General features: G+C 41.6%; 1 protein-coding gene across 1 annotated transcript in view; it reads left to right on the forward strand.

Moving 5' to 3' along the window:
* RIF1 (replication timing regulatory factor 1) overlaps window positions 1–26821 on the forward strand; it is a gene marked incomplete in the record, with an annotated part of 1305990 nt that overhangs the window by 390577 nt on the left and 888592 nt on the right. The window contains 1 exon segment of the mRNA XM_044074885.1: window positions 16909–17085. Within this exon segment, the coding sequence (XP_043930820.1) occupies window positions 16909–17085 (177 nt within the window).

A 26821-nucleotide genomic window follows, 5' to 3' on the forward strand; every position in this document is an offset into this window, starting at 1 on the left:
TATGGTCTCAGCACAGTCACAGTTTAGAAACCATGATACCAATCATTCCATGCCTTCAAAAGGAGTTCCTGTGGTGGGCTCAGGCCTGCCAGTCCAACAGAGGGTTGCCTTTCAACAAACCAAAAACAAGGCAGACCATCACCACGGATGCCTCAGACCGAGGATGGGGAGCACACATGGAGGACAAATGTATCCAAGGCCTATGGCCTCAAGGGCAGCTAAGCATGCACATAAACCAAAAGGAAATGCTGGCAGTGAGGCATGCAATCGAGGCATTCAAACCCTTCCTCCAACAAGGACATCTGTTAATAAGGACAGACAACACCACGGTCATGTGGTACATAAACAAGCAGGGAGGCACACATTCTTACCCTCTATGCCGGATGGCTATGAATCTGTGGGATCTATGCCTGAATCTCAATATCCAACTACAGGCCCAATTTGTGCCAGGGAAAGAAAATGCACTGGCGGACAGCTTAAGCAGAACTACCATGGATGCACACGAATGGATGCTGCACCCAGACATCTTCAAACTCATAACAAAGACATGGGGAATGCCGGAGATAGATCTGTTCTCCTCCCCACTCAACCATCAACTGAAGACATTCTGCTCAAGGACATACCACCCACAAGCTTGGAGGGTGGACTCTTTCTTTCAGCTGGAAAGCCCTAACAGTGTATGCCTTCCCACCTCTCCCATTGATGTACAAGGTTCTACTGAAGATCAGGGAGGAACAGCCAAATGTGATACTAATAACTCCGGACTGGCCAAGACAACACTGGTATCCACTATTGAGAAGCATGTCTCAGGCAAAATCATGGCCTCTCCCCCTATGACCTCTTCTTCTGACGCAGAACAATTTCAAGACCCTGCATCCCAACTTGAAAACATTGCAGCTAACTGCCTGGAAAATTCCTTAAATCCCAATCAAACTGTTTTATCTCAGAGGGTGAAGGACGTTATCCTGGAGGCTCGCAGGCCTTCCACAAGGAAGACATACTCAGCTAAATGGAAGAGATTTCTCATTTGGAGCACAGCAAAGGGCACAGATGTCACAGTGGCAAACCTAGCACATATCCTAGAATACTTAGCAGAATTGTTCCACAATGGCCTGTCCTATTCTTCCATTAAGATTCATGCTTCAGCAATTTCAGCAGAATACAATGTGGATCCACCTATCTTCTCACACCCTCTCCTCAGACAATTTCTGAGAGGGATCAAAAATGTTAAACCTCCAAGAAGACCCCCTCTACCTGCCTGGGATCTCAACTTTGTGCTGGAGAAAGTGACACTACCTCCTTTTGAACCAGCAGCATCAGTGGATCTACAATTTCTATCTTGGAAAACTGCATTCCTTCTGGCAATCACTTCAGCAAGAAGAGTATCTGAGTTACAAGCATTAATGGCAGTGCAGCCTTTTCTTATTTTCCACCAGGACAGAGTGTCACTAAGAACCAATCCTACTTTTATGCCAAAGGTGGTATCTAGGGTATCCTTGAACCAAGCTATTCACATGCCTACGTTCTTCCCTAATCCATAGAATAGAGGGGAAAAACTTTTGCACACCCTGGATATACACAGGCAACTACGCTACTACTTGGACAGCACAAAAACTAGCAGAAAAACTGACCAACTTTTTGTAGCATATGCAACTGGGGTGCAAGGAAGAGCAATTTCCAAACAGACAATTTCAAAATGGATAGGAAATTGCATTCGCTTTTGCTACTCCTTTCATGGAAAGACAGTTCCTGAAAATATCAGGCCTCACTCCACAAGGGCCACGGCCACCACTACAGCCTTCCTACGGGGGGTGGCTACCAAGGACATTTTAGAAGCTGCTACTTGGAGCTCCGTGCATACATTTGCCAAGCATTACAATCTACCTTTATACTCTAGATCCAGAGCAGGGTTTGCAACTGCAGTCCTGCAGGGGATCTTAACTACACAATCCTTTTCTTAGTACCTCCTCCCCCAGATTGGCTATGGTATTCTACCCATATGTTATGACTGCAGATGCATCCTTGAAGGACATACCTACCATAAATGTAAATGTCCGATAGGTATGCATCTGCAGTCAGGATTACCCTCCCTCCTTCCCCTCTGTGGTATTCCTAGGGTGCTTACCCCTCTTTTAACTAGCTGGGGGAATCTATTATGGTGTATTTGTTTGTTTATTCATGTATATAATTTGCAAATGTTTGGAACTCTTCAGCATTTATCCAAATTTAGCCTTCCTAGAGGGCACCTGGGGCAAGAAAAACTGAGGAAAATGGCGTCGGCTGATGCTTTTATACCCCAGACGCTCTGACGTCGGGGAAAGTGCGACATCAGCCGAGGCCAGACCCAGACTTTGGAATCCGGCCGACCGAAGGGCTGCCTGAGGCAGGACAACCCATATGTTATGACTGCAGATGCATACCTATCGGACATCTACATTTATGGTAGGTACAAAACTGTACTTTCTTCTTCATCATGACCTCCTACCAGTATGTCATCTACTGTAATAGCAGAAGGATACCCAGAAAAAATTTGCTCCATTGCACACTGAAAGACTTCACTTGCAGAATTTATCTCAAATGGCATTCTCAAAAATCTGTATCTGACAAAAGGAGTACTGAAAGTGAGCAATGAGGATTTTTTGTCAAGCTGAATTTGCCAAAATGAATTCTCTACATCTAAGACAGAAAAAATAGTGGCATTTGGCATTAAGGCTGTGGCTTCAACTGTGCACATTGGGTGATGAGGTCTTTTTACTGCTTTGTTCAAATCTCGTGGATCAATACATGTTATCTGAGCTTTCCTTATGAGCTACTGTCATGGAAGATGCCCATTCAGTTGGAGTTTCAGCTGGACAAATCACACATTCAAACCATTTTATCCAACTCTGCCTTGATTCTGTTCTGCATGGCTATTGGAACTTCACATCTGGCCTGTAAACTGGCGTGACCTCTGGGTCTAACTTCATGGGAGTACACAACAGGACGTTTGCCTAATTTGTCTTCGAAAAGATCAGCATAGGTAGAAAAAATGTGCTGGGCAAAATTAAGAGTAGTGGTCTTTCAAATTAACAAGCTTTGTTTCTTGCCTTTCCTGTAACTAGTCTAATCCAAATACAGATCTGCTGTATCCGGGACTGTAAGCTCCTGAGGCCCCCCCCCCCCCCCAGCTTTTGTGTTGGAGGGAAACCTTCTAGCTTATCAGTGGGAGTGGTAAGCACTAGGTAACCTATCTACCACATGAGGAGTGGTTTTGGCTCAGACATTATAGTTTTTGGCCGTTTGGGCAGTTTTTCCATTTCTCTCAACTTTCTGATTTAAAAGCCCGCATCTCCACTTGTTTCTTTCCTATATTCCCGGAGTGGTGCAGCGGTAGCGTTGTTGCCTCACAGCAAGAGGTTCTCCCGTTCGATTCTCAGCTAGTGTACAGGGAGTGCCTTCTGTGTGGAGTCTGCATGTCCTCCCCGCGGGTCAAGTGGCGTTCCGAAAGACATGCGTGAATGGGCGTGCCTTTGTTGAAGGTTGGGTGTCGAGCTGGCAACTCGACACCGTGAAAATCTGCTGCCAATCATTAGTAGACCGGTGTTCCGCTGTGGCGACCCCTAACCGGAAAAAGCCGAAAGACAACAACATCTCCACTTGTTTCTTTCCTGTAACTAGTCTCGTCCAGATACATATTCTTAGTTTTAGCACTTGAATTTGCTTATTTGTGCTAAGCACTTTGTCATAATTTGTAAGCACTAAATAAGCTACAATTTACTACAGCACTCAACCATCATCATTACCTAGAGGAAAACTTTTTTTGTACTTTCCTCACTTGCTTCGAGAAGAACAGCTCTTGTACTCACTTTCCTCACTTGTCTAGAGGAAAATAGTTTTATTCAGGCATGTCCAAGGGTCAGCTCCCAATGTTCTCTCCTGTCTGTCTGATGAATCTGGGCATCTTGGGGCAATGTAGCAATCGCCTCATGTACACAGACCACCCTTTCCTCCTACCACCAAATACTACAACCTGTGAGAGATGCACTTATCTAGCCAAACGGGAGGTAAAGCTCTGTCCAACCAAGACTGAACTTGACAGTCGAGAGAAGGTAAACACTTGCTCTACACCATACTCCTCACATAGTCCCACTAAACCTAAATACCAAAATCTACACATAGAGAAACAAAAACATTCGTGGAGGCGCTCTCTAATCTCCTCAAGCAACAGAGACCTCCAAAGCAGAAACGCAAGCAACCTCCACCCCCCCCAACACAACCCAAATGACACATAGCCCACAGACACATAAGGCAAAACAGCGTACCCAACACTCTAGTCATAGGTGACTGTATAGTCAGGCACACTGATGTCCCACTCACCAGGCTAAACAAGGAGAAAGTTACTGTCAGCTGCCTGTCTGGTGTCAGGATCTGCCACATAACCCGCACACTCGGGTCACTGCACAAAAAGTACAAATATGACTGTCATTGTCCATGTTGGTGTGAACGACTTGAGACATACCCCCCTGGACTACATGAAAAGACATGGAAGAGCTCTCCGATCTTGTAGCCCAGGCAGGTATGACCCTAGCCCTGAGTAGTATTCTGCCATCGCCCAGAATGATACTGCAGTACAAGGTCAAAATGATTGACTTCAACAATTGGCCAAGCTTCTGGTGTCATTCTAAGGGGATCCAGTATCTGCTTGCCTGGGATGACATCGTCGACAGACCACGATGCTTTGCCAGAGATGGCCTGCACCTGTCGCCCCTGGGATTCCTGATACTGGTTAAGGCTGTTGCTGCCCCTATAGTGCCTTTTTTAGGCAAGGTTCAAGTGACAATTTCACCACCATAACAAGAACAGACCAGCAAAAACTGAGTGTAATGCTACTCAGTGCTGAAAGTCTAAATCTCAAAATGCATGCACTTGAGGCACTCCTTGAAATGGAGAACATAGATATATGTGCAGTGACTGAGACCTGGTTCAAGGCTCAAGAGAGCACCCCTGCATTACCAGGCTATAACTCATGCCACACTTTTAGGCCATCTAACCTGGACCGGAACACCAAAGGCGGAGTGTCTATCTTCATTAATGATATCCACACCTCCAGGCTAAATATTAAAAAATATATATGTAATTAAATACATTTAATAAAAAACAGATCCCTATACACATATTTATTGATTAAAAAACTCAAGTTGCTATTGAGTCCAGATTTATCTGCTAAGACGTTTTAATTTCAAAATGCAGAAAATAGAACAAGTTTTGTTCAGACCGGGGTAGTGATGAGCATTAGTACGAAATTGCCACAAGAGTTCTAATCTTTCCAGTAGTAGTGTTTCTGGGCCGCCCCTACCATCCGGTGTAATACAATCAATTGCTTTAAATTTGAAGGGGTGGTGTGGAAATCCATTGATGTACCTTGCTAAGGCATTTTCTAATTTTAATTTACTAATGCCCTACAGGTGTTCATAGATCCGCTCCCTTATTCTCCTCTTAGTTTTGCCAATATAAATGGCGGAACAGTTCTGGCATATACCACAAGTTTAGATTGGCAATCAAGTTTAAATTTGGTCCTGTATTTCTGCCCCCTAATAGTAAAGCATTGTCCAATATCCATGTGTTTACAAAAATTACACAAGACATTTAAACATTCCTGTCCTATGCGCGAGATGGGTTGGTTTTCTCTCTAGAATGCTTTTCAAACTGGGTCCACAAGGTAATGTGTGGCCGATCTTAACTTCTGCCTTACCATACTATCATTTTGAATGATATCTCAATTTTTAATCAAGATGGAATAGATTTCCCGGGCACTCGTGCTATACATAGTAACTAAATTATGTGTACCATGTAGTGCCATCCCTTGTGTGTTTGAAACCTCAGTTGTGTTCCTACTTGGGTGATTTAATCTGTTCCTAGAACATAAAATGGGTCGGTAAAACCTCTAGATCTTTTATGTTGGACCTCCAGTGTCACCTCTATCACCAGGTAATGTGTGTACCCTCTTTTAATAAACATGTCCCCTAAGTGCTTGCATTCATTGTTGAAATCCACATCCAATGAAATCATGCTTGTTGCCCTGACGAGTTGTCCCTTAATTACTGATTTTTTGCTGATGTAGTGGGTGACAAATGTTGGTGTAAGAATGAGTTGGAGTAGCCTTCTTTCCTGAAGATCTTGGCTACAAAACGTTGGTTAACTCTCTCCTTGATTAAATCCACATCTAAATAGGCTATCCTATTGGTACTGAAATTGTAAGTAAAAGACAAAAACTGAGTGGTAGAGTGCTCTGCTTTAAATTGGTCACCTCTAAATAAAATGAATGTCATCCAAAAATCTGGTGTAATGACATATTTGTTCACTAATCGACACTTTGTTAAAGATACATTCCTGCTCCCAGTAAACCATAACTAGGTTGGCAAAGCTGGCCCCACAAGGGGAGCCCATAGCCACGCCGATTTTATGTAGGAAATATCTATTATTAAAGGTGATAGATATAATTTTGTCCAATAATTTTAAGAATTCTTCCATGAAACCCACTTCAGCTAAAGGAGCTCCCTTGTTACGTAACAAGAAGCTCACCCATTCAATCCCATCTAAATGGGGGATAGATGAATGCAGGTCTTTAACATTTACTGTCATGAAGTTTAAAACATCCTCATAGATTAAAATGTTAACCTCAAGAAAAGACCATGAATCTTTACAAATGTGTTTTTCCATTACTATATACTTTTTCAAAACATGGTCTACCACCTTGGTGCATGCATAAGTAATGCTCTTCCTTGTGTCTACTAGAGGTCTCATGGGAGGGTCTAAAAGGTATTTATGTATTTTAGGTAAACCAAATAAAATGGGAATCCTTGGGGCAGGCATGGTTAAAAAAATTAAATAAGTCAATATCAATTTTAGCTTCAATGAACAAGTCATTAAGGAATGCTTTGATTCTGGAATACGCTATGTTGAGCTTAACATAGGTATTACTGTCCAGAATCAAGTTCATTCTCCTAATATAGTCATCAGTGTTCAAAATCACCAGACCTCCCCCTTTATCAGATTGCATAATTCTCACATTTGCTTGTTTAAGGAAGTCTAGTGCCTGACTTTCATCCATTGATATATATTACTTGTATAGCTGTTATTCATATTAACAGTTGAAAGGCAATTATGTAAATCTAACTCGCACACTTGTTCAAATAACGTTAAGGTAGGGTGTAATGGTGGGTAAAATGTACTATCTACCCTAAAAGAATGCATTTGAAAGGCATTTTGGCCCAATAAAACTTGCAGGTTTAATTTTCTGACAAAAATTTAAAAATCCAACAAAGTCTTCGATAAATCCGCTCTATAGGTAGGCACAAAGGTTTGTCCTTTAGCCAATAAGTCAACAGGTTCAGGACAAATGTCCAGCTCAGAAAAATTGTACACTTTAGTCTCCGGTGGAGCTTAAAATGACTTTGTAACCAGTGAAATCAGTATGGGGAACAGTTGTTACCTGTTTCGCCTGTTCTTCGGGCCTTGATTGTTCCTCTGGTTTTTCACCTTCCCTGGATTGTGATTGAACGAGCGGTTCTGAAAAATTTGTGTCCTTGAAGGACCAGCTCGTTCCATTGAATTCGCTGCACTATCATGATTAGTTGCTAACCGTTCACTGTATGTATTTAATTACATATATATTTTTAAAAATATATATTCAGTACAATTGATTTGAACATTTCACTTAAAAAGTGGTTTTAGTTTTTTCAACATTACATTTTTACATTTTAGCCTTGTAGTATGAACCTAAAGTGTTAAATGTCAGATTATATTGTATGGGAGGGCTGTGTTTGTGGTTTTTTACTGATGTTTGAAAGTCACGACTGACTTAATTTGTATTTAATTCCTTTCATTGTGAGTAATTGTATCTGAAGAAGTCTTGCTATAGAGCAAGACAAAAATCGCTTTATCTATTAAAGTTTACTCCGCAAGTGATCGGTGTGGTTCTTCAGCAGTTTTTTTCTATTTTGTTGTACAGTTTCACCAGTTTGTGTTCGTGACTGGTGTTCCACACCAGGCTGCAACTCGTATCACACTTTTCGGCCATGTAACCTGGACCGGAACACCAAAGGCAAGTTGTGTCCATATTCATGAAGGATATCCACACCTCCAGGCTAGTTGCTCAGCATAATGCAGCCGAGGTTATCCAAGTGCAACTAACTCTGGGCAAAACTGCAATCCAAACTGTAGCTTGCTACAGATCACCCGCCATGCCCCAGGATTCCCGCTCCTCTCTTCTTGATGTACTGGAAAATATTAGGGTTCAACCAAACACCGTAATAATGGGCGATTTCAACTACTCCACCTTTAACTGGGAAAGCTACTCATGTACCAACTCCTTCGCTCAACGCTTTCTGGAATTCATAAATTCCAATGCCCTGGATCAACTTATCCACATCCCCACCAGGGGCAACAATATCCTAGATCTAGTCATTACCAATATGAGTGACCAGTGTTCCACATCTGAAGTCCACGCCTCATTGGTTTGATCCGACCATAAGCTAATTACCCTGGATATCCACATCCTGCCTCCACCCCCCATTAAGGAAACCATGATAAAAAATTTCTCCAAAGCCAACTTCATGCTTCTTAAGACAGAAGTGGTGAACTTCATGACACCCATGCAGATGGACAACACAGTTACGACTACTGAATCCTACACATTTGCACTTCATAAGCATTACATGAGTGCATGGATCATGCTATCCCAAACAGAACCAAGGTGCTATCCTCCAAAAAAATGAAGCCAATACAACAGAAGAAAGAAATCTTGCAAAAGAGAGTAAAATCCCAGGAGTGGAGGAGCTCCCTGGTCAGCCTCGGTAAGAAGCTGCGATCCCTGATAAAATCCTCCAATGCTAGTTACGAAAACAAAATCGCCACTGATTCTAAAGACAACCACAAAGCATTCTTTAGCTATGTCAAGAATCTCAATGGCAACACTCTGATCTGCTCTGAGTTACAGCACAATAGCACTAAATATACAGACCCAACTGATATTGCCAACATCCTGGCAGATAGGTTCAGTGCTAACTTTACCCCCCCTCTCACCCCCTAAAGAGCCCATCTCTATACCGGAAGAATGCAAAGTTCCTGTAGTCACAGCTGCACAGGTAAAAACCACACTCTCCAAAGCCAAGAACACAGCATCCATGGGACCAGACAACATCCTCAGGCTGCATTCTACACGAACTACAGAAAGAACTGGCACCCCCACCCAGGTACCATGTTCAGTCATAGCCTCACCTCAGGCTTTGTGCCTGCTGAAAGGCACACAGCAATGGTTATCCCACTCCACAAGGGGGGAACCACCACGGACCCCAGGAACTACTGCCCCATTAGCCTGACGGGCCTGGTCTGCAAGGCCATGGAACGTATCATCATGGAACTTATAAACAAAGACATTGGTAATCTCCAAACTCTGGATCCCACCCAGTTCTGGTTTGTAAAAGGCAGATCATGTCTCCTAAACCTGACAGACTTCTTTGAAGCAGTCACCAAAGCCGTAGACAAGGGTAAGGTGGTTCACACAGCCTATCTAGATCTTGCCAAGGCTTTCGACACCATCCCCCACTCTGGAATTACAGATAAACTCACTAAACTAGGTATAAATCCCTATGTCACAAGATGGGTTGCCAACTGGCTCACTGACAGAAACCCACACTGTGAAAGTAGCAGACTCCAAATCTGACTTCAGACCAGTGACAAGTGGAGTACCACAAGGTTCAGTCCTGGGTCCACTTCTGTTTGATATCTACTTCTCCGAAGTACAGGCTAACACAGAAGGTCTTTGGCTAACTAAGTTCGCTGATGACTGCAAACTAGGAGCCATAATCAAAACTCCTAACGATGTGACATCCTACAAAAGGGCCTCAGTGAGACAGATGACTGGTGTCAAAGCCATGGCCTCAAGCTCAATGCCAAAAAGGGCATTGTCATCCTCCTTGGTAAAAACTCTGTACCCATGAACTACAACATAGGTGATAGTATACTTAACACTGAAAGTTTGATAAGAAACCTTGGGACACAGGTGGACAGTAGTGTCTCCTTTGATAATCACATCGCCACAGTAGTCAGGAAATCCTTCTACGTGGCACACCTCATCACAAAAGGTTTCTCATCCAGAAAGAGGTCATTGTTTCCTTCTACTCATCACGCATTAGACCCATTATAGAGTACAATGCCCTTTTTGGTATGTACCTCACAAGACATCTACAACAACACATCTACAGCAACTGGAAAGGCCGCAGAAATACCTCAAAAAGAGGATGACTGGACTCAAACAGATGCCTTACGCAGACAGTCTCAAACTCCAGCTTTACTCAGTCGCATATCGCCTACTCAGAGGTGATCTCTGCCTAACATATAAAGCTTATGTCAAACTCAGAGCTGTTGGACATGCTCCACTTAAATCCCAATCCCTCCGAGCTACAGGCTCTAGGGACCTAAACCTGGTCACCACAATAAACAGAACATGCCGGAGGGATAGATTCCTGTCCCAGAGACTTCCCATATTCTGGAATAAACTACCTATCTATATCAAACAAAGCTCCTCATTAGCACTCCAAGAAAAAGCTTGATGATTGCATGGGAAGTAAGAAATTCACCCCGGGGATCACCTCTGTGGCTCTGCTCGACAGTGGCACAGGAAAATAATTTTCTTGGGTGGCAAAAAACAGGGTACCTTTTTGGCTGGTCTTGTATAGGCCCCAGGGCCGATATAGCCTAGTACCTAACTATGAACCTAAGTCAACTCCTCGTTGGTCAGATCCCGACTATAATCTAATCACCCTAGATATCCACATCCCACCCACCCCATTAAAGAAACCACGGTAAAAAATGTATCCGAAGCCAACTTCGTGCTTCTTAAGACAGAAGTGGCGAACTTCATGACACCCATGCAGATGGACAATACAGTGACGACTGCTGAATCCAACACAAATGCACTCTATAAGCAGTTACACAAGTGCACGGATCATGCTATCCCAAATAGAACCAAGACGCTATCCTCCAAAAAAAAAAAAAAAAAGTCAATCTGGTGGTCCCCTGCCATAAACTCTACAACAGAAAGAAGAAACTGTTGCAAAACAGAGTAAAATCCCATGAGTGGAGGAGCTCCCTGGGCAGCTTCAGTAAGAAGATGGAGACCCCTTATAAGATCCTCCAAAGCTATCTACGAAAACAAAATCGCCACTGATTCTAAGGAAAACCACAAAGCATTCTATAGCTATGTCAAGAATCTCAATGACAACACCCAGATCTGCTCTGAGTTGCAGCACAACGGCATGAAAATTACAGAAGCAATTGATATTGCCAACATCCTGGCAGATAGGTTCAGTGCTAACTTTGTCCCCCCCTCACCCGCTAAAGGACCCATATCTATACAGGAAGAATGCAGAGTCCCTGTAATCACAACTACGCAGATAAAAGCTGCACTATCTAAAGCCAAAAACACAGCATCCATGGGATCGGACAACATCCCAGGCTGTGTTTTACATGAGCTTCAGAACGAACTGGCTCCCCACCTAAGCACCATGTTCAATCATAGCCTCATGTCAGGCTTTGTGCCCAATGAGTGGCGCACAGCAACAGTTATCCCACTCCACAAAGGGGGAGCCACCACTGATCCCGGGAGCTATTTCCCTATTAGCCTGCCGAACCTGGTCTACAGGGTCATGGAATGTAACATCATGGCACTCGTAAACACGGACATTGGTAACCACCAAACTCTGGACCCCACCCAGTTTGGGTTTGTGAAAGGCAAATCATGCCTCCTGAACCTGATAGACTTCTTTGAGGCAGTTACCAAAGCTGTAGATGAGGGTAAAGTGGGTTCACACAGCCTATCTTGACCTCTACAAGGCTTTCAGTACCATCCCCCATTCTGGAATTATAGCTAAACTCACTAAACTATATACAAATCTGTACATCACAAGATGGGTTGCCAAATGGCTCACTAACAGAACCCACACTGTAAATGTTGCAGACTCCAAATCTGACTTCAAACCAGTGACAAGTGGAGTACCACAGGGTTCAGTTCTGGGACCTCTCCTGTTAGCCTGTACTTCAGAGAAGTAGATAGCAAACACAGAAGGCCTCCGGCTAATTAAATTCACAGATGACTGCAAACTAGGAGCCATAGTAGATTCCCCAAATGATGTGGATATCCTACAGAGTGGCCTCACTGAGACAGATGCCTGGTGTCAGCCATGACCTCCAGCTCAATGCCAAAAAGTGCATTGTCATTCCCTTTGGTAAAAACTCTGTACCCATGAACTACCACATAGGCGGCAGACTACTTAATGCCAAATGTGTGATAGAGACCTTGGGACCCAGGTGGACAGTAGAGTCTCCTTTGATAATCACATTGCCACACTAGTCAGGAAATCCTTGTATGTGGCACACCTCATCACAAAAGGGTTCTCATCCAAGAAAAAAGAGGTAATTGTTCCCCTCTACTCAACACTCACTCACTCAGACCCATTATAGAGTACAACGCCCCTTTTGGAATGTACCTCACAAGACATCTGCAGCAGCTGGAAAAGCTACAGAAGTACCTCACAAAGAGGATTACTGGCCTCGGATGCCCTACACTGACTGTCTCAAACAACTCCAGTTTACTCCGTAGCATATCGCCTACTCCAAGGTGATCTCTGCCTAACATATAAAGCTATATCAAACCCAGAGCTGTTGGACATGCTTCACCTAAAGAAATCCCAATCCCTCCGAGCTACATGCTCTAGGGCCGTACACCTTGTCACCACAATAAACAGGACATGCTGGAGGGATAGATTCTTGTCCCAGAGACTTCCCATACTCTGGAACAAGCTACCCATCTATGTCGAGCAAAGTTCCTCATTAGCACTCAAGACAAATCTTGAGTGGATGGGAAATGGGAAATACACCCCGGGATCACTTCTGTGGCTCTGCTTGCCAGGGGTACAGGAGATTAACTTTCTTGGGTGGCGTAAGCCAGGGAACCTTGTTGGCTAGGCTTGCTTAGGCCATTGGGCCGATAGTGTAGTACCTACCTATGAACATGGTGAACTTCTTTATTAAATGAAAGTCCCATTTTCAGAGAGTCTCTGAGCCCTAATCATGACTGGACGTGCCTCTTGCCACATAAAAAAAGTCGTAGCATTTTCCAGCAGAATAACATGAAAGCACATCTGAGCCTTCAGTTTGAATTTCTTCACCTCCATAAGTAACTAGTTTCACACACCTTGCCAAATCCAACCTTTCACCTTTACACACTCTCTAGCAAATGTTTCTGCAGACATAACATTGCACTTAGAGCCTGTAACAACTTTGAGCTCTGTGGCTTTGCCATTTACCCGAACAGTACAAAATACTTCATTCTTGGCCCTTAAATCAACTGCATTGACTGTTTCTTGAAGCACTGACAAACCATCAACAGTCTGGTTGCCAATGTCTGCTTGATCAACTCGGTGTTTTTAAAATAATCTCTTTTTAGATAAAAGAATGTGAGCCTTTTGATTTCCAAAATATTTTGAAATGATTCCATTTTATTGCATTTGTAGCATTGTTGACCAAAAGCTAAACACTTTTTTTTCCCTTTTTAGATTCAGGATTACCACCACAGTTATGATAGTTCACAATGAAACTAGATTGGGATGACCCATGCTTTGAGTTTGCTGACTCACCCTTATGCTTCACTGAGACTGTGTGGCTTCGGAAATGTGCTAGAAAATTCTGGGGTTTACCAGTAGGTGCTGCAAGGGTTACAGCTGCCATGTGCTTGGGCCGGTTTCTTTTAACCACATGCCGCATACCATCAACACGAGCTTTATCACTTTGTCTTCTAAAGCTGCACTCGTAAGCATATTTGTGTGCTTTTCTGTGAGCTCATATATCTGACAAATCTCAATGGCCTTATTCAAAGTTAAATCACTGTCACAAAGCAAAATCTTCCTCACAGCATTATCTTTTATTCCACACGCAAGTCTGTCTTTTGTCAACTCATCCCTTAAAGTCACCAAATCTGCACACTTTATTTCTCAGGTCAATAACATATGCTGCAAAAGTTTCACCAGGATTTTGATCCCTTGTGTAAAATAAGTGCCTTTCCATTGTAACATTTGTCTGGGGGTTGCACATTCTTCTAAATTTACATTTTAAGCACTCTGGGTCCTCCCTTGACTTAGCCTGTACAACAATGATGGTTTCCCCCTCTCCAGCATAGACAGCAGGTGCATGCACAAATGAAGGTTTCCTTTCTATAGCTTCTGACTCAGCTAAATTAAGTAGAATAAATGCCTTTGTACAATAATCTTTATCAGAAAACCTGTATGAAAATGTAGTACTCTTGCTCAAACTCTTTAGTTCTCAGCAGTGTTACTGTGAAACACAAGTACAGTGGGTTTTAGAAATTGTCTGCCATGCCCACAAAGTATACACAAACACACTGAAAATATGGGCCTTGTAATTATGTACGAACTGTTCTGTGAGCTTGTAATAACATTCAGATACACAGTAAAGCTTTTGAAATATTGTACTTTGCAAAATATGCTCTAATGGCTGTATTCTGTGAGATATGCCCTGTAATGGCTGTACTTTGTGAAATAGCTTTACTGTAACACTGCACGGACATGCAAGCACTTTTTACATTTCTGATAACTCTAATATCTTTGCTTAATATGAAAATACATATACTTTGCAAAATCCGGTAGCTTCCCTTTATTTTATTTGTTTTATGCAATTCGGACTTTATTTCCAACATTTTCCGTAGTAATTCAAATATTTTTATCAGTATCGTGCATATCAGTTTGAGAATATCATTTAGAATGTTCTGTATGCCCCGTTTCATATTATACAAAAGAAGAGTGCTGAGCAAGTTTTAATACTTGAAATTTGTTTCTGACATGTCTTGCAAAGTTTACGCATTTTTAGAAATGAGCCACTGGTGTATATTCCACCAACTGTAGCCAAGTGCCTCTACTCATTAGTGCCATGTCATCTCAAGCTTCTTACCCCTTTGGATATGCCAGTTCTGACTTCAGGCCCTTTTAGATGCGCTGCTTTTAATATCATGTCCTTTAGATATCCCGGTTCTGACACGGTCACTTGCTCATCTCTAATACAAATAATGAGAAGGCTTGGAGTTTCATTTAGATGCTTTAATACATAGAGACACATCAGGATGGATAGCATCTCTAAATACGAACAAACTAGTTAACAGAGCTTATGCACATACATGTTCAGATCACAACAGCTAACTACAAAATGGCAGTCTGACTTGCACATGCTCAGTATTTATACACTTGTGCAAGCCCTTAGATAGCTTCTTAAAGGTGTGTACACACTCCTTGATCTGCACCCATATTTCCACAGTTGTAATTGTTGCTACCAGACTTGGAACACGCCTCCAGTTCACATACTCGCTCTTTGCTTTTCCCAGGGTATTCATTTGCTTGCCGTCAGTTGTTACCCACCTCATTTCTCAGAGCACTCACATTTACTTTTGCCTGGATGCCTGCCTTATTCCGACAAAGTATCAGAATGAGATAGACGTCCTGCAGAACTTTGTGATCCAGTACTTCACCAGGCTGAGGCTTTCCCTAAGCCTGCAGAAATACCCCCCTAACCTCACAAGACAAATGTTCACTAGGACTGTGGTGAACACACCCAACAGCACTGTCTTTTTACCAAAGGAAAAGTGAAAGTGATTACCTTCCTTTTTTCAGACAGCATCCCTGTCCTCTTTGACCACAAGGACCACCTAGAATATTTTAATATAGATCTTTTATAGTTAAGTTTTAGTAAGCTATTTAATAGCTTGAAACATATGTGAATTGCAATTAGTTGCACAACTTAATTTCCCATTTTGTTACTCTGACAACAAATGCCTGTTTGGGTATTTAATATTCTTTCACCTTCCTTAATTTACAAAATAGTAAGACGCTGTCCTGTTCGATTCTCAGCTAGAGCGTCTTCTGTGTGGAGACATGCGTGAGTGGGCGTACCTTCATCAAAGGTTGTGTCATGTGTCAGGGCTGGCAGCTCGGCACTTAAAAATCTACTGCCAATCATTAGCGGACCGGAGTTCGCTGTGGCGACCCCTAACAGGGAAAAGCCAAAAGATGCAAACAAATTCATGACTACAGAAGCGGATCTGTAAATGAGCTGTAAGCTTGCTGATTATTTCTTGTGTGTGTTTTACAGAATTTTAATGGCTACTAATGCATTCAGAGTTTGGAAAAGGTAATTTATTACTACTTATGATAAATCAGTTTTCTAAAGCATTTATTCTGGCTGGGTCACTTATTGGATGTGGTGTAGCTGTTACGAGAATGTGGTGACACAGGATCGTTGATCTTTAGCAAGTCGATTGATTAGTTAGTGCCTAGGGAAGTACTGTGAGACCTTTGAAGTATGCTAGCTGTTATTTTGCAAGTGCATTCAGTGTTTCCTTCATCACTGGGGCCATCACTGCAAGTGGTATGTCACCTGACAGCTGTAATGTTTCATAAGATAACTGCCTTGGAAGGTTGCTAGTTTTGCAGTGCAGATTAATGTACCGGAGAAGTAAAATGTTTATTTTTTTAAATGAAATTAAATTCTCATACTGAATAAAAAATGACCAACGTAGCAGTACAGAGGTAAAATATGTATTGTCTTTTATCGTTGTATTCATTCCATCTGATAGAATAGAATGTTTTGTCTGTCTGCATGTGCAAATTTGCAGTTTGTTTTGTAACAATTTGTGTACATTTTACTAAATCAGTTTTTAATGAGTACTTGCTATAGTGTTTAAAAATGCAAGTTTTCATGTTTATGTAGAAATCCACTGCATTAGAAGTGTACAGTTATTTTAGTTTAGCAGTTGCATTCTCTGTATGCAAATTTTTAACTGTTGAACATTTTTCTTTTTTTAAGGTACTTTCCCATTTGGAAGCCCAAACTCTTCCAGAATCAGTCCAAATTCAAATGCAGCTACTGGGGCATCCATAAGCCCAGCCATTCAACTTCTAGGCATTGAAATGATCCTCCACTTTTTCTTGGGTCCTGAGGTTTCGGACTTTGCAGTGCAGCACAAAGTTATATTTAGTCTAGGTATGGCGCACTATATTGCGGATGTTGTATATAATAAGAGAAAAACATGAATTTGTGTCTAGACCCATGATAAATTAAGGTCAACACCGAGAGGTTTATGATGCACAAACTAAAGTGGTAGCATTTTACTTTCATTTTACCATGAAATGTGCTGTATTAAAAAAAAACTGTTTATATGTATAAAAAAACTAGGTGGTGATATTTTCATAGGTAAATACTAGGCAAAAAGACCACAGATTATATACTTAACCACTAACCAATAACCAGGCAGTGACCCAAGATGAGAATCAAACCGTCTACCATGCGTCTGTGAGGCAAACTCATTAGCCATTATGCCATCCCCTAAAATGTATGCATTTCAATAATGCCTGGCAAAAATGTTTGCTTTTTGTAAGGAATTTTGTGGTTGTGTGCTTTTTAGTCACTAATAGATGGTTCCTGTTTATGGATGGGATCAACCTAGAATGCTTCTTTTTAACTTTTAAATTTTATTAATAGGATGTAATAATTGTATCACTGTAAGCTAAACATTGTGCATTAAAATATGCAGTCTACTTTTATGGAATTTTTTGGTGTTTAGTCCGTGGTATTACATATTTGAGGAGTGCTTGGTCTTTATATCATCTCTCTCTCTCTTCCAGCAGGAGTTCAAGCCTGTAGCCTGGTGAGGGAGCTGTCAATGCAGTTTTCTTTCATAGTAGCACAAGGTAGGAGATTGTCATGTACATCTCACCTACCCCTATCTCTTAACTTCTTAGCAAAATAAAGCTGGACAAAGACCAAAAATAATGGGGAACAAAGGCCAAAAATGGGGACAATTTTAAATATTGCTCTTATTAACTTGGAAAGTGTTAGAACATCAGGTTTCATATTAGCATGCATTTTCTGAAGGTTTGAACTATGAAACTCAGATGTGTCATTTTGTGCTTTCAGTCCTTGATTTGCCAGAAAACCATAAAGTTTGAGGAACAGACCAAAAATATGAGGCAAAAGTCAGCCGCCCAACTTCCCCATCCATAGCTCCCTACCTTCCATCTCCGAAGTGTGAAACATTTCCTTTCATGTGAAACAAATAGTAAGTGGTCTACATTTTGCCCAACAACTTCAACTTGAAAGCTCCCATCAAAGATAAAATGTACTACTTTGTAAAACATTCTTTTTATAATTTAGTATTTGCCATGGTTAGCAGTTAAAAACAAACAAACAAAAAAAAAAACTACCAGTCAACTTCACAGTGTGCCAAACCATAAGAGAATGCACTTCTTCCCAGTCAAAGCACTTTTATTGGCAAAGGCTTGAGCAGTTTCGTTCAAGTAGCTACAAAAAAAAAAAAAAAAAATCTTACCACTAAATGTGTGACAAGATTGCTTCAGTGTGGAACTGTGAGGAACTTTCCACACAGTGACGCACACTTGAGATGTGCAATACCCATCTGTCCTTTCCTGCTGTTTGTTTGGATAGAGTTCGTAAAGTTTTGTGCTGTCCCTTCAGAGTATCATGGGATTTGTACTACAGTTTATTAATTTCTTATTCTTTATTCAAAGCTGAAGTCCAGAACATTGGCATGATTGTTTCATTCCTGTAAAAAAGCCGATCAGTCAAGGCAGACGCACAGAGTGTAGTGTGTGTATCTTTGGGTCATGACACCATGGACATTTGGCTGTTTGTCAGGAATTTCATGAGCCCGTTTAGGCCTTTTGTTAAAACCGTGTACAGGAAGCCCTTGCAGGTTTGAAGTGCAAAACATTTAAGTATAAATATTCTGAACAGTGTCACAGGTATCCCCATTCCTGCTATAAATTGTTTCAGCATAGGGTCCAGGTTTTGTTTTGTATTTGTGTGTGGATGGTTTCCTTTCCACTTTCCAGAAGGGATTGCTTTCTTTGCCTGTTGTCTTCCAAGGCACTGTTGTCTGGAATATTCTGGGACTCCACCTCCCTTTTAGTTATGGGTAGTTGTGACAGATAATTTCATAATTTATGGAGGTTGATATTATGGTTCTTATTTTGTCTATGGGCCCTGTCAGAGCATTATGGAAGTACTCCGTAGCTCTCAACCTTCTGTCTCCAAAATGAGTAACAGTAGCCCTCATTTGGAACAAACGGGACAAAATGTGGAACACGTACTAAAGGCTTACTAACAACTTCAACAGTGAAGGTCATAGGATGGTTAAAATACACTGGTTTTACTTATAAAAAAGATCTTTTAACAAATTATTTCTAATTACCATGGATATCAATTAAAAAATTACCAACAGTGAATGAGTGGCAGTCCCTTTCAATGTGCAACTTCGAGGAACATGAACTTTTTAATACCCCAAATGAGGTACATTCCTCATAATGTGGTACACTAGGTATGAAGGACTTTCCTATTTTTTGGTCTTTTCTTGTCTTGATGCATCATTCACCATTGCTGGTGGGTCTTTTTCTTTATTTTTTTTTTCATTGCCCTATTGGCAGCCTCCTTGAGGGAGAAGTCTAACACAGTGATTTGGGACCTTTTGGGCCATTGGTGAATTGACAAGATTCACAGATGTGCTCAAAAATGACATAGCAGAAATTTGATGGACTTCTCAAGTGTAGCTGAGAACAACTATTAGGTCATGCTTCTGAGTATCTAGATTTGCTGGAACCACCTACAAAGAGCTGCAACCCATGCAGCCTCATTGAAACAGGCATTCAAAGTTGTCTGAATGCTCCTTCCCTTCTGTTTTCAGTTTGAAGACAAATACGTTCTCTTTAAGGATATCTCCTTTAGTGAGGCTGCACTTGACTTTGGCAGTCTGCATAGTGGCTCGAGAAAAACTGAGAGTGCTAAAGTATCTGAGTGATCTGCCTCCAAATAAGGAGACCAGAAGCGATCACTGCAGTGAAAAGTATCTTCTCGTTTGGAGTGAATGTCTTCAGATGTTCTTCAGGTAGGGTAGAACTTGATATTTTTTGTGTGTGGACTGCCTGTGCTCCTTTCTCCTGAGCAGAATTTCAAGTAGTGCCATATTCCTTGCAAAGGACCCACACGGGTCTTGTACTTGGTTTGATACTGAAGTCAGAAGTGTGAAACTTATTGCTGTATGTTGTTTTCGCATCTTGTTGTTTTGGAGTGATCTTCATTATACTGAATACTACTTGCTGGTAGTATTCACGATCAGTGGGAGAAGTCACAGGTGAAATTAACCCAGACTGCTAGAGCTTCAGACATCTCTCAATGGCTGCTGTTATGCCGGCAACATCAGAATGGCACTGGGTTGGAGGAAGACAGCAGCCTGAACTGTCTTTAATATTTTACTGCTATCCAGGTGTTTAATCATCAGTATGCAAGGAAGAAACTGAGTCATGTTCAGCTGCAGTTTTCAGTACACTATTTTGGGAAATTTATTGCTATTAAGTGATTTTTGTTTTCTCTTCAGCATATTAATGTTTAGTGTGGATCTTTCAAGAATTCACTCTTTGGCTTTTAGAAAAAGATACAAAAAGAATGGGAATCTTAAAATCCTTCCTGGAATAATCGGGTTTTAGGCTGCCCTTTCCCTATGACATCGGAAGATCCTCCTGTGATTTTAGTTCCCAAGCTAACCAATCAAAGATCCACAGAAAAATAGGTAAACCGTGGCAGGTAGTTTCCAGGTAAGTGGATAAGGTGCATGAGGCATTTGTTGACTTCATTAGACCCAAAGGCATTGCTTTTTTTTTTTTTTTGGAAAGGTACCAAGCCTGCATGTCCTGGGCATCTAAAACACAGCCATGTCCTTCAGAGGCTGACAGTAGGATATTGCTTACTGTTGCATACCAAGCCTTCGTTCTTTGACTGTCGCAGATGGATAGCAGTTTGTAGGTTAGCTAGGGGTTCAAGATAAAGTATTCCCCTTCACAGCTGTATTGAGACCTAGGCCTGCTAGCTTCTCAGCCATTCCCCCTGCCCCCCCACACACACACAAAGTGCCACCAGCCAGCACACTACCTTGGATTGGGAGTTTGGTCCGGGGATAGGTGTGCCCCTTTCTTGCCTTGCACTTCACAAATTTATTCTGTCTTGAAATATGATACAGTGATGGAAAATTACTGTCTGCCTTCATACTCTTTCAGGGATACTGGCTTAGCCTTATGTGTGAACAGTGTTGTGTTCCAGAGGATTCTTGGACTCCTGCAGAAAGTACATGGGACCTGTCTAAGATTTATTGGATAAACACATCACCATGGGCTTCCAGATGCTCAAAAATGTCTTTTTGAATGTTTCTTGATCCAGATTCCCAACCTGCAGTGGTTGGAAAACATGACTATTTATGCGTAGTGAAGCGCAAAACAAAATGTTGTGCATGTGTGTATATGAATATATGAAATAGCTGATCTGATGGTTGTCTCATTTGATGTGAGAAACTGGTTTTGAGACTGGTGCCTACTAATACCTTGCAAGATGACATAGCAGAGCTTTAGACTATTTTAGCAAGAAGGTGTACTTCTACATCCTTGAATGTCTGAGGCATTAAGTGCTAGACCAACATGTTACTTTACGAAGGGATATTCATTAACAAATGGAGAAGATGGGTATGTTCCTTAGTGGGCTTTCCTCTTTTGCTGAAATAGTCCAGAACACTTCAGATCTCTGAAGTGGAATTGCATGCCATTATGTTTGTGTAGGTGTATGCTACCATAGTTGCATTTTATAGAGCAGTGGTGATCGGTACTATACTTCAGAAGGCATGTTTGGCATGGGATTCTCAATCCCCATCTGAGGAAGTTTGGGTCAATTTTTTCATGTCCACCTTGATAAGTCTATGATTTTTGGCATTCCTGCAGATGACGCTTTTAAGAAACCAGAGGGGGGAAAAAAAAAAGAAAACAATACAGATAATGTTGCACTGTTTTCCACCTCCAAAATTTGAAAGAAGTTACTCACAAAAAAAATGTTTCTTCTGTTGGAAGTAAGTGAAAGCCAGTCATATTGAGCAAAAGGTCTTTGAGAATGGCAACTGGGGACCAGGTAGAGGCTAAGGCAGACATTAGGAAACGGGAAAGGATAATTGACCTCCCTTCTTACAGGAATTCACCATCCCCCAGTCTCTGACTACAAGATAAAACCCCCACCACCAATCTTAGAAATCAAATTCTGCAGAGACCAATGGTATGCCCTGACAGGTAGACACCTGGGTGAGAGAGGTCATCACAGGTTACAAGGTAGAATTTGAAGGCTTTCATCCTGACATCAAAAGCAGTTGAAGAGCAAGTGACCCCAGTAGACCTGTTGGTAGAACAACTGTTTTGTGCACGTGCATTTTGGGTTCTCCCAGTAGAAGCATGTACAAGGTTTCACAAATGCTGATGTGGTCAAGTGACATAAAAAGATCATCAAGTGCTTTGTAAGGGACTTGTACCCTCTGGATGTAACTCCCTGTTTTTTTCATCTGCTTGGAATGCCTTGGGTTGGGTGACCTTAAATAAGGAACCCTGAAGACCCAGGTGGAGGGATCATACTAGAAGGGAGGTGAAAATTATGAAAAAGATTTAACTTGGTAAACTGGTCCTCTGACCATTTTCAGCCAAAAGCTGGACCAAGAAGAAAGAAATAGTCATGATAAAGAAGAGTGCAGATAGAGCAGTGTTCTGACAGTAGACAGTCACAGAATATTTTAGCTACAGGCCTTTAGTCAAACGTATGGGACTGTAATTTCCTGAGTTAGTCTATGGTCCCTTTTTATGCAGAGGGATGACTGTTGCTGTCTGACAGTTAGTGGAGTGCCGAGGGTATTTCTTGGGGGAGAACCGAAGGTGATGGGGAGGTGAAATTTGAGCTGAATTTGTTGGCCAGCAGATTTGTTATATCTACAGCTAATTCTGCACGTTGTGTGTTGCCTTAAGATTGCAGACATAACTGGAAAAATGCCTTATGATTATCCTTGGCTTTGGAGGCTATTTTTACTTTAAAGTCTGCTTTCAGAGACATGACTGGTTCCCTGATTAACTTGCTTAGACTAATGAAGGGTTTTTTGCTGTTTTGCAAATTCCCTCTTACTTCTCAACAGGATTTTCTTTCTTTTTGCTGTACAACCTATTAATACCAGGGTGGCTTGTTTTTGCAGTTTGACCTGGGTTTATTTTGGTCTGGTACTGCTGTTTCTATGCAGTTGTTTATATGGTCATACAGAGCTTTTGTGTATGCCTCTGCATAGGTTTTTGTGTTTTCTGGATTTGGAAGAGCTTGGAAACTAGCTATGCCGTCCCTTAATTGGAAGTAATTTACCTTAGAGAAGTTCTTAGTTTTTGAAGTTAAGTGGGGAGGACTAGTTTCTCCTTTATTTAAAAGGAAAGGCAGCAGCTTTGTGATCTGATCTTACCAGTGAGGACATCACACTGTTGGGGGGGGGGGGGGGTGCAGCGCATTCCCATATTTGTGAGTACCAGAGCTAGGATATTTGTTCTAGTGAGACTGCAGACTTGCTGCTCCAGGACATTTTAATTTGTAGTCAATTAATCTTGGGCCTGTATGCTAGTGGTCATATGTGCCTCCCAGTTAATGGAGGGTTAGTTAAAATCACCCACGAGTATGGAACTGGGCTGGATGGTGAGTGATTCTAGTGACTTCAAGTGTGATGTATGGATTTCCTGTTTCATGGTGAGAGACCAGTAGCTAGCAAGAATATGGCTATGGTTAGTTGGAAATGGCATAGATCAAGCATGTCATTGTTGACCAGCCTTGACGTATGCTTATCCTTTTATAGATAGATATATACCTCCACCCTTTGCTCTTTCATGTTCAGTGGGTGCTTTGAACGTATAAAAGGTGTTATGACCTTACACTGTTGAAGTGCTTTCTATGGCTTTGAATCGTGTTTTCAGTAACTGCACAAATTTAAACTTTCTCCAGGCTAAGGAAATCTTCTAGAGAGTGACGTTTCTTGTTGAGATCGTAGCACTGAGCAGTAACATCTTCAGCTTGTACTGTGTAGCTTTTGTTATGCTGGAAGGGATTGTCTGTTTTGCAAAACCTAAAAAAGGCCCTGTAGTGGTGGGTAATGTTTTTGCCAGTATTTGAAAGCCTAGATGTGAGAGGTGAAGACCATCCCTGGCAAAGCAGCGTAGTCTATCAGCCATGTCCTTCCAGGCTGAGAAGTATTGGATGCCTTTGGAATGAGACCAGTAGCTAAGCCAATTGTTAGTTGATAATTTTCTGCTGGTATTGTGGCATCGTCCTTGAAGATGGTAGAATGCTGTACAATGTTAAGCTTCTACCTGCCTGTGATGTACATTCGAAGAGCTCAATCCTGTATCCCTTTATATAGTCTAAGGATGTATGTTTTGGTTCATTCGGGTCCGCATCGACTTATGACCAAGTCATAGTGGTACATGGGGGGGGTGACTTGAGTTGCTTGTGTGATCTGGCGGATTCTGGCCCTTGATGGGCAGCTAACTGTAACCTTCTTATCCAGCCTGGTATGAGACATCAGTGTGTCTCACAATGGAGTCACCAATGACCAGAGTGTATTGGGTTGTGGCGGTTATGCCTTATGGACTTGGTGGTTGAGAAGCAATGAGTTGTGGCTTTGTGTTGTGATGTGAATTATCTTTGTGCTCATGCGGAGTTTGAGGACTGCGCCCGAGAGGCCTTTGAGGTTTGGGTAAATTACATGTGAGCACTTCCACATATATTGGTCTATGTGTATGGCCCTTTGTGGGTCTGATGAGTGATGCGAGCGAGTCACTAACAACTTGTTGCTTTTTGTGTCTGTATGCGAGAGGATAGCCTCCATTGTCAATGTGTAACTAAATCTCTCATATACTCTGTCAGCTTGAGAATTAAGTGGTTGTCTGTGTACGTAAGACAATTGCTACATTGCCTCAGGATGCTGTTGTCCACCAAGCTGGATTCAGAGATGATAGGCAAATGCCCATCCATTTTTGCAAGTCCTAATGTGTTTGCAAGGAGTAGGAGTGGATGGCGTTTGTAACCAGATGAGGGAGGGGTGCTTATTTTGTGGTATCACAGCTAACCTAACCAGCAATGCTGCCCAGCACCCAAACCTGATTATCTCTGAGCAGCGAGCATCCTGGATATAAGGTAAGGTAGACCAAAATAGTCCTAACTAAATTTGTAAATGCCGCTCACCACGCAAACTTGTTGCCCTGTGAGTAATACATGATTGAGTGAAAGTTCTGAGGTGGTTTTTATAGGGAAATTTCAACTTCTGGTGATTGAGTATATACAAGGGGCCAGTAATCACTGCTATGTGAAGAACAACTTTGCACAATTGTGAGACTTGTGTACAATCAGAAAAAAGGCAAGTTTTACACCAGCTGTGCCCCAAGACCAGTCATGTATGCACACAGTGAACTTTGCACCTGCAATTCCCAGGTTATATAGGTGAAAGCAGCCCTCTCCTGCCACAGGAGTGCGGACTTTTAAGTAAAATGTCTGGTTTGGTGCCCAAATGTTAAGTAACCATAAACAGATGCCTAATGCCAAGAAGCACTAGTACAATGTGTTTCAGTGCAAAACAGCAGCTCTTGCAGCAGTTTGAAAATGTAACTTTAAAGAAGTGCAAAGAAAACATTAAATGGCACAGTAAACTTTTAACACTATAATGAAAATATTTTTTTCTAGATGTTGCATCTGGATAGGACAGTTGCTTGCTGAATTTATACCAGCACTGGAAATATAGAAAACAGACTACTTGGCCCTCTGGACAATAAAACGACTATCTTTGGAGCCGTTCTGTGTACTTCTAACTCAGATAGACCAGGCAAACACCTACTGCCACTAGATGAATGATTCCAGTCCACCTAATGTAAAGGAGCAGTTAAGTAACAGCAGTGTACTTAAGTGTAACTGTTCAATAAAAGCACTTCACTTTGCAGAAGTGAGCCAGGAGCCATTCAATTCTGCAGAATTTATAAAGGTACCAAAAACCAAGGTAAGATGGTAAAAATAAACCTATGGCCAATACAGAAATGACATGCAGGAATCTCTAGTGCATTTCCCCAAACTGTACAGACCAGACTACCACCCACTGCTACTAGATCCACAATCCTCTGTTCTCTTGTAACAAAGCAGAAAACTTGCTAGAGTGTAAAAATATACTACTTTATCCAGCTAGCTAGATAATGAATTCAAAGCAAGTAAATAGAACAGGAAGTGAGAGGCAAAGTACACATTTTTCCCTAATATAAGCACAAGGAAAGGCAAATCAAAATATCAACAGCTGTGTTGAAAGGGAGGCGCTTATAAAGCTCAATTTACAGTAAGGGTGGGCAGATTATTAATCAACAAGTCTTAAAAGCAGATCAAGGAATGGGATGGTGGATGGAAATGAGCAGCAGGGAGCCACCAATAGTGCTTGTTGTTTTTGTGCATTGATTCTTCACTTTATTTTACATTTTTTTTTTTTTTTTTTATCAGGGTGGAGAACTGATCAGTATTGACAGATTTCAGGCTTAGCCCTGGCTGAATTTAACAAATAAGCAACAAGTACATGTATTAAAAATCAGTAAAGTATAGAGACGGTCAAAACAAAACTGTATAAGAAGCAGCAGCACAAATATTTTAGCAATGATAGTTGTAGGTTAATATATAATGAAACTAGCAGGATGGTACCTGAGGAATACTAGTCCAGATCGAATTGTATAGAGAAGTAAATGGTAGTAAGAAGGTAGTACAGAATAAATCACAGATTACAGTGAGCTAGTAGATGATGAGCCTGGTGAAGGGAATATTTGGGTAGGATTAGTTTCCACTGTGTCCAACACTA

Source organism: Protopterus annectens, chromosome 6.part0, assembly GCF_019279795.1.
Source record: "Protopterus annectens isolate FY-2018-M chromosome 6.part0, PAN1.0, whole genome shotgun sequence".
Classification (NCBI taxonomy): domain Eukaryota; kingdom Metazoa; phylum Chordata; order Ceratodontiformes; family Protopteridae; genus Protopterus; species Protopterus annectens.